The 14150-nt window shown below is 38.0% G+C and overlaps 1 protein-coding gene across 3 annotated transcripts in view; it reads right to left on the minus strand.

Annotated features, from left to right (window-relative positions):
* The window catches only part of OSBPL1A (oxysterol binding protein like 1A), a 221135-nt gene that overhangs the window by 147293 nt on the left and 59692 nt on the right, over positions 1-14150 (minus strand). For all 3 annotated transcript variants that reach the window (XM_081252524.1, XM_081252523.1, XM_081252525.1), the window contains 3 exons: positions 8968-9066; positions 6696-6818; positions 276-357 (listed from right to left, as the gene is read on the minus strand). In XM_081252524.1, the coding sequence (XP_081108650.1) occupies positions 276-357; positions 6696-6818; positions 8968-9066 (304 nt within the window). The remainder of the gene's footprint in view (positions 1-275; positions 358-6695; positions 6819-8967; positions 9067-14150) is intronic.

Consider the following 14150-nt stretch of genomic DNA (forward strand, 5'->3'; position numbering starts at 1 on the left):
TGCTCAAAAGTAACAATTAATAAGTGGCAGAACAAGGATTCAAACCCAAGACAATTTGACCGCAAAATCCAAGTCTTCTGGGATTCATAAACAGTCTCACTACGTAGCCAAAACGAATTCACAGCCCCAAAAGGTTAACTTTAACTTTTTCAAATACAATTCTGAATTCAAACCCCAAAATTATCTAAACTGTATAGTCAACCAAAGGGTGAACATCTATGATAATGGGTTGTGTTCAAGAGTGGGGTGTGGGGTGTGGGGTGTATCTTTTTTACCTTTAGCCACGTCACACTCCTTAATCATTCTGAGAAAGTTGGAAATTTCCCTGTCTAGTCTCTGCTGGCATATCTGTGCTTTCTGGAAAAGGAAAAAAGAAGAAGACAAAGTTAAACTAATAACGGATTTTTACAGTACATATGCTTTAATGTTTCCATCAAAACTTTTACTTCATAGGTTGATACACTGTAATAATTGAGACATATTCCTAACAGAGAGAAAAAGGTGAGAGAAAATTGCCTTAGAAACTGAATATAATCATTAGTTAATCACGCACAGATTAATAAAAATAAATCTAAATTTTAAATACATTCAACAGGTCAAGCACGTACCATACAACTGCATTAATTACTTCTAATAACTCATTACATAATATATATCTGAGGAGTTAGATTTCTGATTTATTCACACTTTTAGTAGCCTTCATTAAATTCATCGAGAAATTATAAAATGCACCCATTAAGAATATATTTTAAAAACTGCTTTTGCTTAAAAACTCCAGATGGTGCTAACATTTGGAAACCACAAGCTGCTTTTCATTTAGCAATCTAAGCGCACACAGCCCTCACATAATCAGACCAATAAGGACATCTTCTTAGTAAGTAAAAGCTTGTAAAAATAAGGGACAGCATTCATTTTTCCTTGTAATTTGACATTTCTACATATTTAGATCCCTAAAAGCAAAACATAAATACAGAGTTTCATGATGTAAGTTGCATCCCATCTTAGTATAGATTTGGAAGTCCAAAATGAAAAAATCAGATAAAACCATTTATTACATTAACAATGTAATTTTGAAGTTAGTTTTATTTAGTTTCCCTTTAAAGGAAACTAAGAAGCAAGAAAAAGCAAGCAAATCATCACTGTAAAGTTGGTTGGTTACGACAATAAGAAAATATTCTGAGAACCTTGATCTTACCAATATTAGGTTCACATTGTTGCAGGTAAGTAAGGTAATACATTTAGCCTGTGAATCTTCCCTATTTGGTACTCCTAATCTCAACTGACTCATCCCCAAAACACTTTTGCTCCCCCTAAATCAGACCTAAGTGCCAAGGTGATATAGGTACGCAGGCTTTTCACCTTATAAATTTTTCAGTGCTTCTGAAGCTCAGCTCAACCACAGCAGAATTACTCGTGGTACCACACTAGGGACAAGCAATGTTCTCTTTAAAACGTACATTACTCTATTTTGAGAGCTCCAACAACATAAAAATGCAATTCACTTTTTTTGCGGGGGGAGAGGGAGAGGGTGAATACCTACACTGTGCAATTTGAAACACCAAAGAAACTGTATGCTGGATCATTTTTCCAGACATAGCCTGTAAATACACGTTTAAGGAAGGAGAAAAGTCAACTGGGGACCACTGAAGATATGCACTGCTCAACCAAATGTTACCGCTCATAATTTATTAATACAAAATCGTCATTTTCACTCTATACATATTTAATACCCCTGCCCATGCGCACGGTGCGCCAATGCTACTGTTTTCTCTTTTTTCTCCTATGGTGAAAGTTAGCTGGGTGCACAAAAGCAAGCACTGGCTTCATTTGCAGACTGTGAATCTGTGATCAACATCATAGTTCCTGTGGTTACCGTTAAAGATAAGAAACACTATTACATTCATCTTCCCTTGGCCTATCTGATAGTTACTGAAAAAAGTTCCCTTGATCCATAATTTATTTAAGAGTTACAATAGGTCAGCTGGAGAAGATCTGATCAACACATACTGTTTTATAGTTGGGTACAAATGTGTGTCATCTATTCTAAACAATTAATGCCATTTAATTGATGCAAAAAACCCAGAAAGGGGTTATTAATACAATTTTCTAAAACCACATTCTTCAATTTGTTATCATTTCCTTGTAGCAGCTACTGGTTATATTACAAAAGCCTAAAAATCTAATTAGGAAGGTTAATACTTATGCATTCTTTGCAGAGCCCAGCATGGTGTCTCACTGACTTCTATGCCATGCACCTTATGTCGGGTTTTAACTTTTCTAGGTTTTAATTTTTTTTTTCGCCATGCTATGCAGCTTGCGGGATGATCTTGGTTCCCTGACCAGGATCAAACCTGTGCCCCCGTGCAGTGGAAGCGTGGACTCCTAACCGCTGGACTGCCAGGGAATTCCCTAGGTTTTAATTTTTATTTACACTACATAAATGAGATCCCACTCGAGCAGTGTTCTAATACCCGAAGTGAGACAGTATTTTAAATCCAGGTTATCTGGCACAGAGCCCAAGAACAGGAGTACACCCACAGACCTGGGCTGCAGAGAGTCAGAGGCACCCAGGTTGAGTAGCCGGGCCACAATCAGGACACCGGTCTCCTGCAGCTACTTCTGCCCACCCAGACTTCCGCTGTTGGTTTTGTTTAAGTTGATGTTTAACTACTTTATCAACCCTGACATATGAGAGAGTTCAAAAATGTATATCAAGGGGGTGGGCATTTAGGGAGGAGTGGAGCGGGTAGGAGAGAGAGGTCATTAATTCCAGCCTATTTGCCACGTACAGACAATCCACATTTGGTTAATTAAGAACCGAAGCATTAGCAGATACAGACTACCATATATAAAATAAACAACAAGGTCCTACTGTACAGCACAGGCAACTGTATTCAATATCCTGTAGTAAACCACAATGGAAAAGAAGAAAGAGTGTATGTATATGTATAACTGAATCACTTTGATGTACACCAGAAACTAACACAACACTGTAAATCAACTATACTTCAACTAAAAAAAAAAAAAAAAACCAAAGCAGACTGCCTTCTCACAAATAAAAAGAAACTAATGATACACACAACACCACAGGTGAAAGATGACAGGGACCAAAGAGCACATATGATGTGATTCCATTTAGATGGAATCCTAGAATGGGCAAAGCTGACAATGCCTGTGAAGACAGAGCAGATCAGTGGCTGCCTGAGATGGAGTGGAGGGCACTGTCTGGAAGGGGCACCAGAGAGCTTTTTGAGGTGATAAAAATGTTCTACACCTTGATAGGAGCGGTGGTTACACAGGGTATTTGTCAAAACACATCACGCTGAAGATGCTAAAATGCCCTCATTTTATTACATAAAAATTGTACCTTAATAATATTGATTTAAACTTTAAAAATAACGGTTGTAAAACCCTGATAGCTTTCCTCTGCAGAAAACAGCCAGCACTGCAAGTACTGGTGCCCCGTACTCATCTCCAAATCTTCCTAACTCCAGCCAAATCCACTTCAAGGATAACCCCACACTCCATCTTCCCTCAATTTAAGGCAGTCCACAGCACACTGATTCTCTTTGGTACCTGGTGATTTGTAATCTTCTTAATGTTGTATTTTGCATTAGTTATCTACACAAAGTTAAAAGAAAGAAAGAAAAAAGAAACACAACACACGGAGAAAGGCAACTCTCCCTCACGTACTTGTCAGCCCTAGAGTCCCTGTCTTCCCCCTTTCCCAGTCTCAAAGCAACAACTGCTAATAATTTCTCATCTTTCCTGGGATGATCTAACCTATACAAATGTGTGTGTGCATCCCTGCTTTCTTTCTGCCATGTAGAAGCATATTAGATACACCATTTAACACCTTGCCCTTTTCACTTAGCTATAAATCTTAACTATATCAATATATATATATATATAAATCTGCCTGATTCTTGTATGGGCGTACCAACCACTCTATCAGCTTTGAGTTGATGTACACTCATCTTTCTGCACATTCACTTTAATTAGAAATCATTTCTTCTTCAGTCATGAAAATCTGATATTACTTTCTTATTTGGTTTAAATTTAGCATCATCTGCTCATTATTTCTTACAGCACAGGTACAATTCAGAGCCTATTAGAATCAAGAGGTCGTCAACAAAGAAAAACCCCACTCTCCTAGTGCCCCCTCAAAGCTAAGAGCCTACCCCAACTTGATCCAACAGAACTTTCTACAATGATGAAAACATTCTATATCTGCACTGTCCAAGGTGATAGCCACATGTAACTATGGAGCACTTGAAATGTGGCTAGTTAAAATGAGGAAATGAGTTTTTCATTTAACTCCAATTCATTTAAATGTAAATGTATCTAGTAGCTATCGTACTGGACAGTGAAGTTCTGTACCAATACTTGCTTAAATTTCTCTTCCAATTTTTATTTCTGAAATATTTTCAAGTTGCCACTAAGGCAACAACTGTAAGGCCAGTATTTCTATGATTTGTCTTACACTTTTCTCCCTGTAGGCCTAACCTCAAGGCAGTGACAGACTGAAGGCTAAGAGAAAATGTTTTAAGTTTTTGGAGACCCTCATTTAGGTGGAGCTAAAGTGGGACCAAGAGCATCATATAACACGGTCATTTTTTCAGTGTGGACATGCCCCCATTCCCCCAATTTCTTATAGATCTACTTACTCGTCCAAAAGCATGTTGAGGAAATGAGGTTAATTTTACGTTAATTCAGGAAGTTTCAGAACATTCCAGTCCTAGAGCTCCTCATTTCCTTTAGAAAGTCTATAGACATCTAGAATAGGCCTATTTCACAAATTGGTCTGAGTATTTCCTTGCAACCAAAGAACCCAGGGATTGAGGGCATTTTGGAGCCCGTCTACCACAAGCTACCCATCAACATACATCAAAGTTCATTTCAGATTTGCCCATTTTTGACCAACCTCCACAAACTGAGACGGAGTCAGAATTCCCAGAGTTAGCATTCAAATTCTGTTGGACAAAGATAACTGTATAGCCTGCAAAACCTCAAGTACTTAACACTGGCTGATACTCTCATTGACTTCAGGTGCTATAAAATCTAGAAGGCAAAATCCTCAGGCCTTTAAAGTTTACACAATATTCAAATAAAGAATAAAATAAAAGGTACAGTTGTGGCTGATAACCCTAAAATTTGAAAATTGAGCTAAAGAAGAAACATTTCTTCAAGGAAATTTTTTAATGATATGCAAGTTAGTATGCTTTTATTTTACCTGTAACTTCCATTAAATAGGTCTTAAAATTACCATAATCCTGGGAAATTGTTGTGCTTTGTAAGCCCTTCCAGGTTTTATCATTTACCTTATATTGAGAGTGGATAAATAGGGAAAGATTTCTTTTCACTTAGGGAACCTGACCAGAAGTTAAAATATTTAGCACAGCTTTATTTTTTACTTGTTTAACATGATTTTGGCCAGAGATATTTAAACCTTCTTTATTTACCTGAACAGTTTTAATGTTATTTAGATGCTCTGGTAGATGTTACTTTTGCAAAGTTCACTGATCTGAAAATTATGTTTACGGCTGTCACCATATTCGGCCTTAAAATAGAAGGAGTGCTGGTAAAGCAACAGTCAACTACTGGGGAATGTCTTCAGCAAAACATGGAAGGGCTCAAATTCTCTAACGTTCCATCATAAATTAAGATTAGGGATCAAAAGTGTCAAAATCTCTTTCTTACTTTAAAGTTATAGGTCCCCAATAAAACTCCTTAGGTATTAGTGAACTTAAATTCACTAAAGTTGTTGATTTAGAAACATTCAAATCCTGCAATAAATTCATTTCATTAAAAAAAAAGATTACCAAATGTAAAATAGATAGCTAGTGGGAAGCAGCCACACAGCACTGAGAGATCAGCTTGGTGCTTTGTGTCCACCTAGGGGGTGGGAGGGAGACGCAAGAGGGAGGGGATAATGGGGATGTATGTATATGTATAGCTGATTCCCTTTGTTATACAGCAGAAACTAACATACCATTGTAAAGCAATTATACTCCAATAAAGATGTTAAAAAAAGATTAAATTTAGTAGGCAAATTCATATGCTCTGACATAATTATTCAGATTGAAACACATCATCCTTTCGTAGTTCTAATTCTTCCAAACCCATTCATTTAAAAGGTATAGCCAGAAAACTGATGCCAAGAAAAAAATAGCTATTTCACTTCAACTACTTATGTTGGTATTTCTCTATGGATGAGGCATTGATGTCACTTCAGATGAGGGCCTCTCCATTCATTACTGATGCTTTACCTTACCTCTAATCAATGAAGTTACAGATTACAGGTGCTTTTAAATGAAACTACAGACCAGGAAAGGTATCACTATCACTATATCTGAAATATACAGTGAAGTCATAAAGGGCAGTAAGGCAAGCAATGCATGCTCCCCCTAGGGGCGGCAGCTTTCAAAGAGAATGACAATCTGATTACAACATAAAAATCTTAACCAGAAATGATACACGTAGGCACATGCCTATCTTTAGAGACTGTTTACTGAGACATCTAATAGTTATTACTGTAACAGAGACAGTGTAAGTAGCATGAGAATATTACTGGAAAAGTAATACTACTTCTGCTGCGAGAAATCTTAATTTCAAAACCTCATATTTAAAAAAAAAAATTCTTGGTAAAACCTGAGTGATAGAGTTCGGTATACAGGTCAGGTTTTCCTATTTACCTCTAAGGATTCCTTCAAGTCTACAGCAGAAACTGCATCTTCCTCTTCATCATCTGTCAGCTGGTCCTGGGAACAGTAGTGAGTGCTGTAAGCAGAATGCTCTTCTATTGCTTCCAGCCAGTCCTGAAATAATACAAGGATTTAAATAAAAGTAAAACACACTTTTACTCAAAACAGATATTATGACAACAATCTGGGAAGAAGAAAATGTACATGGAGAAAAAAAAAATATTACGGCCTCAAAAAAACAAAACAAAACAAAAATTCCCAACAACAAAATAATGATGCAGGTCTCTTGTCCATGACATGTCTGGATAAAAAATTTTCCCAATACTTTAAAAAATACCATCTATAAGTTTACATATTCATTCATATTAATACTGAAACACATTATAAAAACTAAACAATGGGGCTTCCCTGGTGGCGCAGTGGTTGAGAGTCCGCCTGTCAATGCGGGGGACACGGGTTCGTGCCCCGATCCAGGAAGATCCCACATGCCGCGGAGCGGCTAGGCCCGTGAGCCACAGCTACTGAGCCTGAGTGTCTGGAGCCTGTGCTCCGCAACGGGAGAGGCCGTGACACTGAGAGGCCCGCGCACAGCGATCAAAAAAAAAAAAAAAAAAGAAAATTGGAAAATATTTGGGGCTTCCCTGGTGGCGCAGTGGTTGAGAGTCCGCCTGCCGATGCAGGGGACACGGGTTCGTGCCCCGGTCTGGGAAGATCCCACATGCCGCGGAGCGGTTGGGCCCGTGAGCCATGGCCGTTGAGCCTGCGCGTCCGGAGCCTGTGCTCCGCAACGGGAGAGGCCACAACAGTGAGAGGCCCACGTACAGCAAAAAAAAAAAAAAAAAAAAAAAAAAAAAAAAACAAAAAACTAAACAATGGGTGGAGAATCTTGCACTTAGAATTATAGGTTCTCAACACTGTTGAATAAGTTACTGTATAAGATGCATCCAGAAACAATTTACCAACTTGCCATAAGCGCAAGACAGACCATTTTAAGAGAACCAACAATTACTCTGATGCTTTAACTTTTACTATGTTTTTAAAAAATTAGTGGGACTTCCCGTCCAGTGGGTAAGACTCCCCACTCCCAACACAGGGGGCACAGGCTGAGTCCCGGGTCAGGGAACTAGATCTTGCATGCATGCGGCAACTAAGAAGTCTGTGTGCCGCAACTAAGAAGTCTGCGTGCTGCATCTAAAGATCCCACATGCCGTGACGAAGACCCGGTGCAGCCAAAATAAATAGATAAATAAATAAATAACAAATATTTTTAAAAATTAGTGATTTCACAAAAAGATGGAATGCTTGACCTAAAAATATCTATCTTACTTCTACCTCATTTCTTGCAGCATTTTTCAGGGTCAAATCTTACCCTTTTATGAAATTTTGGGACAGTCACGTTTTGTATTGTTTAGGGTTCTCTGCAAGGCCAAAGTTAACCGCTCTGGAAAACAGATCCTTTTAACCCCTTACATAATTTACAAAAAACAAGATAAGTCTACGAATATTGCTTTGATCTAAAGGGATATGGAGTCTCCATTAAATAACTACACAATGAATTTCCGTCACATCAATCCCTATTTCTTGCTTGCTGCTATTGTTCAGTTTACCACAAAGAAAGGCTGAGTCTACACTGTAATAAATTACAGGGGCTTCCCTGGTGGCACAGTGGTTGAGAGTCCGCCTGCCGAGGCAGCGGACGCGGGTTCGTGCCCCAGTCCGGGAGGATCCCACGTGCCGTGGAGCGGCTGGGCCCATGAGCCATGGCCGCTGAGCCTGCGTGTCCGGAGCCTGTGCTCCGCAACGGGAGAGGCCACAGCAGTGAGAGGGCCACATACCGGAAAAAAAAAAAAATTACAGTGTAATTACACTGTAATAAATCAGAACACCTGGGCTGGAGCCAGGTTCTGTTACTTGCAAGTTGCATGAGCTTGAGAGGTCACTTCAATCTTGGTCTTCAGTTTTCCTCACCTATAAATTCAGGGGTAGACTAAATAATCATTTAGGCTTTTTTCCAAAAACTAATAAGGGCCTCTTACCTTCACAGAAGCAAAATTTTTAAAAAAAGAAGAAGAACAGAAAATACCTGCAGGTACATGTTGATAAGGAATTAATTCCTAAGCCAAATTTCAAAAGTTTCATATAATCACTCCCGTTAAAAAGGTACAATCAACAAGATGTTAGATGTTAATATTGAGCCTACCTTACATTCTTCATGTTCTTAAATGTTAAGTTTTATGAAAGATAAATGAATCCATAAAATTACCTCTCTTGTCTGCTGAAGGCTATTCTTAGGAACCCTGAAGCCATGGACAGTGTCATCGAAGCATTTAATAAAGAAGAGGCAGCTATCAGTGGGTTTTACCTTGGATATAAAGAAGTCAGTAAGACAACATCACTCATGCCCATACAACAAAACCCTAAAATTACCTATACATAAAATTAACAATATTAACATGACAATAATACCCGAGTGAACATTTAAAATACTGAGAAAAACTGATACATTGGGAGTATCAAATGCACTGTAGCTTATCTACATCAAATCTGGCTTTCATATTCTTAGTTAATCACAGTAAATACTAATAAACAGTCCACTAGGCATGTAGTTTTCCTTTTATCCTATTAAATATAACATAGCATGCGCTTGGGCTATGAAGTCCTTTAAATACAAGAACTCCAATTTCTTATTCATGCCACTCTCCTGAAACTTTTGTTTGAGCTGAGTATAGAAAATGTTTGAACTGAGTGTAAAAGCATGAGGAGTAGAAAAGGAAGAGCTGGAGTGTGAACAAGAGCTGGCCGACTCCATGGGAGAGCAAGTTGCCTTGGAGGAAAGGAAATGAGGAGCTTTGCGAGCAAGCCCCCACCCCCAAGATTGTTCACCTGGAACTAGTATGGTCCCCGAGGGTGACACAACAGCAGCAAGGGCATACCTGGACAACAGTCTGTCTTTGGAAATTAAAAAAGCAGAGCTGGGCAGCCATAAATACTAAAGAGAGCAGGGGAGTCACCCAATGGAAAGAGACAGAGATGTGGGAATCCCAAACTCTGTCTTTTCACATCTCTTAATGATGCACAAAATATATTCCAAGCAGTCACTGAAATACAGACCAGAGCTGCCATCCAAGAAACAGAGTTTACAATCCAAACCCAGCCAAGAAAATGACCTAAAACAATGGAAATAACATTTAATGGAGAAAAATAAAGAATCCAGGATCTCCAGAACTTAACATTAAGGATACAATCCAAAATAACTTGACATATGAAGTAAAAAAGTGGACCACGTTCTCAAAAGAAATCTAATTAAAAGGCAAAAGATGTCAGAATGGTTAATAGGGACCCAAATATATACTATCTACAAGAGACAGAAGATAAATATAAAGATACAGCTAGGTTGAAAGTAACTAGATAGAAAAAAAGATACTATGCAAACAGTAACCATAAGAAAGCCTGAGTGGTTATATTAATATCAAGCAAAATAGATTTCAAAACAAAATGCATTATTACAGGAGATAAAGAGGACCACCACATAATGCTAAAAGGGTAAATTAATCAGGAAGACAACAATCATAAATATGTATGTGATCAGTAACAGAGTAAGAAATAAATAATTCTACAAGTATAGTTGGAGATTTAAACACCCTTCTCTCAGCAATTGATACAATTAGAAAAAAAAAGGCAGCAAAGACACAGAAGATCTGAACAACACTATCAACCATCATGACTGAATGTTTATAGGACATGACCCCCAACAATAGCAAAATACACATTATTTTCCAGTGCATTCTCTAGGATAATCCATATGTAGTCATCAAGCAAGTCTCAATAAATTTGACGAGATGGAAATCATATCGAAAATTTTCAATGACCAAAATGGAATTACATTATAAATCAAAAACACAGTAATTAGGAAAACCCCAATTACTTGGAAATTTAACAACACACTTCTAAACATTCACTGGTTCAAAGAAGAAATCATAATAGGAATTAGAAAATATTTTGAACTGGATGATAATTTGAATAATCTAAACTTCAACCTTAAGAAACTATAAAAGAGCAAAGCAAGCCCAACACATGGAGAAATTATTTAACATGAATTAAAAAATCAATGAAATAGCAAAAACAAGAGAAATATTTCAGTGAAATCAAGAGCTGGTTCTTCGAAAGGATCAATAAAACTGATAAAGTGCTAGACAGACTGATCTAGGAAAAAAAGGAAAACACAAATTACCAATATAAAAAGTAAAAGAGCATATAACACTACCTATCACACAGACATTAAAAACATAATATGGTATATGGAATTTAAGAAAAAAAATGTCATGAAGAACATAGGGGTAAGACAGGAATAAAGACACAGACCTACTAGAGAATGGACTTGAGGATATGGGGAGGGGGAAGGGTAAGCTGTGACAAAGTGAAAGAGCGGCATGGACATATATACACTACCAAACGTAAGGTAGATAGCTAGTGGGAAGCAGCCACATAGCACAGGGAGATCAGCTTGGTGCTTTGTGACCGCCTGGAGGGGTGGGATAGGGAGGGCGGGAGGGAGACGCAAAAGGGAGGGGATATGGGAACATATGTATATGTATAACTGATTAAATTTGTTATAAAGCAAAAAAAAATAAAAAAATAAAAAATAAAAAATAAAATAAAATAAAACTTATTTATATAAAAAAAACATAATATGGGAATATTACTAACCCTAAGTTTTATAACCCAGAAGAAAATGGACAAATTTCTTGAAAGGCAAAAATTACAAACACCAACCCAAAAAGAAACAGAAAATGTGAATAGCCCTACAGCAACTGAAGAAATTAAATTTGTAACTACAATCCTCCCCCACCCCCACACTAAAACCTCCTGACCCATGTGACTTCACAGGTGAATTCTATCAAGCATTTAAGGAAGCAGTAACCTAGTCCTATACAAACTCTTCTAGAAAACTGAAAAGGAACATTTTCCAATTCATTATATGAAACCAGACAAAATATCACAGGAGAAATATAAACCAATATCCAGCATGAACAAAAAAGCAAAAATTCTTAACAAAGTATTAACAAACAATATATTAAAATGGTAATTTATCATAACCAACTGGGATTTGTCCCAGCAATATAAGATTGACTTTATTAACACCCTAAAGTCTATCAATACAACTAATCATATTAACAGAATGAGTAAAACCATATGATCATTTCAATAACATGGAAAATAGCATTTAAAAAAATTCAACAGATTTTCATAATGAGGGATCTCAGTAAACTAGGAAAGGAAAAGAACTTACTCAATCAGATTAAGGGCTTCATATGTTCAAGCCCTAATCCCCAATGAAACTACATTTGGAGATAGGGCTTTTATAAGAGGTAATTAAGGTAAAAATGAGATCATATGGGTGGAACTCTAATCCAGTATGACTGCTGTCCTTGCAAGGAGAGGAAGAGAAAGCAGGGATGCCTGCACACAGAGAAAAAGTCATGTGAGGACAAAGCAAGGAGGCCGCCACCTGCAAGCCAAGGAGAAAGGTCTCAGGAAAAACCGATGCCTCAGTGTCAGAGCTAAAACTATAAAACTCTTGTAAGAAAACTTGGGAAGAAAGCTTCATTGCATTGGAACTTGGCAGTGGTTTCCTGGATGTGATACCAACAGCGCAAGTGACAAAAGAAAAAACATAAACTGGACTATATAAAAAATAAAAACTTCTATGCATCAATGGACATTATCAGCAGAGTGAAAAGACAACCCATGAAACTGGAGACAATATGTACAAATCACGTATCTGATAAGGGGTTAATATCCAGAATATACAAAGTACTCCTACAAGTCAACACCAACAAGAAAAGAAAAAAAAAACTGATTAAAAAATGGGCAAGGGCTTCCCTGGTGGTGCAGCGGTTGAGAGTCCGCCTGCCAATGCAGGGGACACGGGTTTGTGCCCTGGTCTGGGAGGATCCCGCATGCCACGGAGTGGCTGGGCCCGTGAGCCATGGCCGCTGGGCCTGCGTGTCCGGAGCCTGTGCTCCGCAACGGGAGAGGCCACAGCAGTGAGAGGCCCACGTACCACAAAAAAAAAAAAAAAAAAAAAAAGGCAAGAGGGCTTCCCCGGTGGCGCAGTGGTTGAGAGTCCGCCTGCCAATGCAGGGGACGTGGGTTTGTGCCACGGTCCGGGAAGATCCCACATGCCATGGAGCGGTTGGGCCCGTGCGCCATGGCTGCTGAGCTCGCACCTCAGAGCCTGTGCTCCGCAACGGGAGAGGCCACAGCAGTGAGAGGTCCGCGTACCACCAAAAAAAAAAAAAAAAAAAAAAAATGGGCAAGAGATTTAAACAGACATTTCTCCAAAAACAACATACAAATGGTCAATAAGTACATGAAAAAATGGTCAACATCACTAGTCGTCAGGGAAATGGAAATCAAACTACAATTAGATACTACCTCATACTTATTAGAATGGCAAACAAACAAACAAAACCCACAGAAAAAAAAAGTGTTGTGGTGAGGATGTGGAGAAATTGGAGCACTATTGGTATGAATGTAAAATGGCGCAGATGTTATGGAAGTTCCTTAAAAAATTAAAAATAGAACTACCATATGACCCAACAATTCCACGTCTAGGTATATATCCAGAAGAAATGAAAGCAGGATCTTGGTGAGACATTTTCACTCCCGTGTTTATAGCAGCATTATTCACAGTAACCAAAAGGTGGAAGCAACTCAAAACATCCATTGATAGAGGAATGGATAAAGAAAATGTGGTCTATGCATAACAATGGAATATTATTCAGCCTTAAAAAAAAGAAACCCTGTCACATGTTATAACATGGATGAACCTTGAGGACATTATGCTAAGTGAAATAAGCCAGACAAATACTGTACAATTCCACTCATGTGAGGTATCTAAAATAGTCGAAAGCATAGAAACAGAAAGTAGAATGGTGGTTGCCAGGTGGCAGGGTACTGGAAATAGAGAGGCGCTATTCAATGGGTATCGAGTTTCAGTTCTGCAAGATGAAAAAGTTCTAGAGACCTACTGTACAACAAAGTGAATAGAGTTAATGCTACTGAACTTAAAAATGGTTAAGATGGTAAGTTTTATGTTATGTGTATTTTACCACAATTAAACAAAATTTATAGGTGTAAACACCTGTATTAGAAAAGTCTCAAATCAATAACCTAAGCTTCTACCTTAAGAGTCTAGAAAGTGAACAGAGCCTGCCTCATAGTAGTCACTGAATGCCTGCTACCTTGTATCAATATGGATTCATAAATGTAGCCTCTAAGTAGACACTTATACAAGAAGCAAAATTTATAAAACAAGGTGAAGCATAACACAGCAGAAGCTATCAATTCTAAAGAAGTCAAAAACCGGGAAATTTTAAAAGGGTGAGGGAGCAACTTGTTTAATTTTTTGTTTTAAGATAGACGAAACTTAGTGTTAAATAA

This window comes from Mesoplodon bidens (assembly GCF_964165515.1).
Source record: "Mesoplodon bidens genome assembly, chromosome: 13".
NCBI classification, from domain to species: Eukaryota; Metazoa; Chordata; class Mammalia; order Artiodactyla; family Ziphiidae; genus Mesoplodon; species Mesoplodon bidens.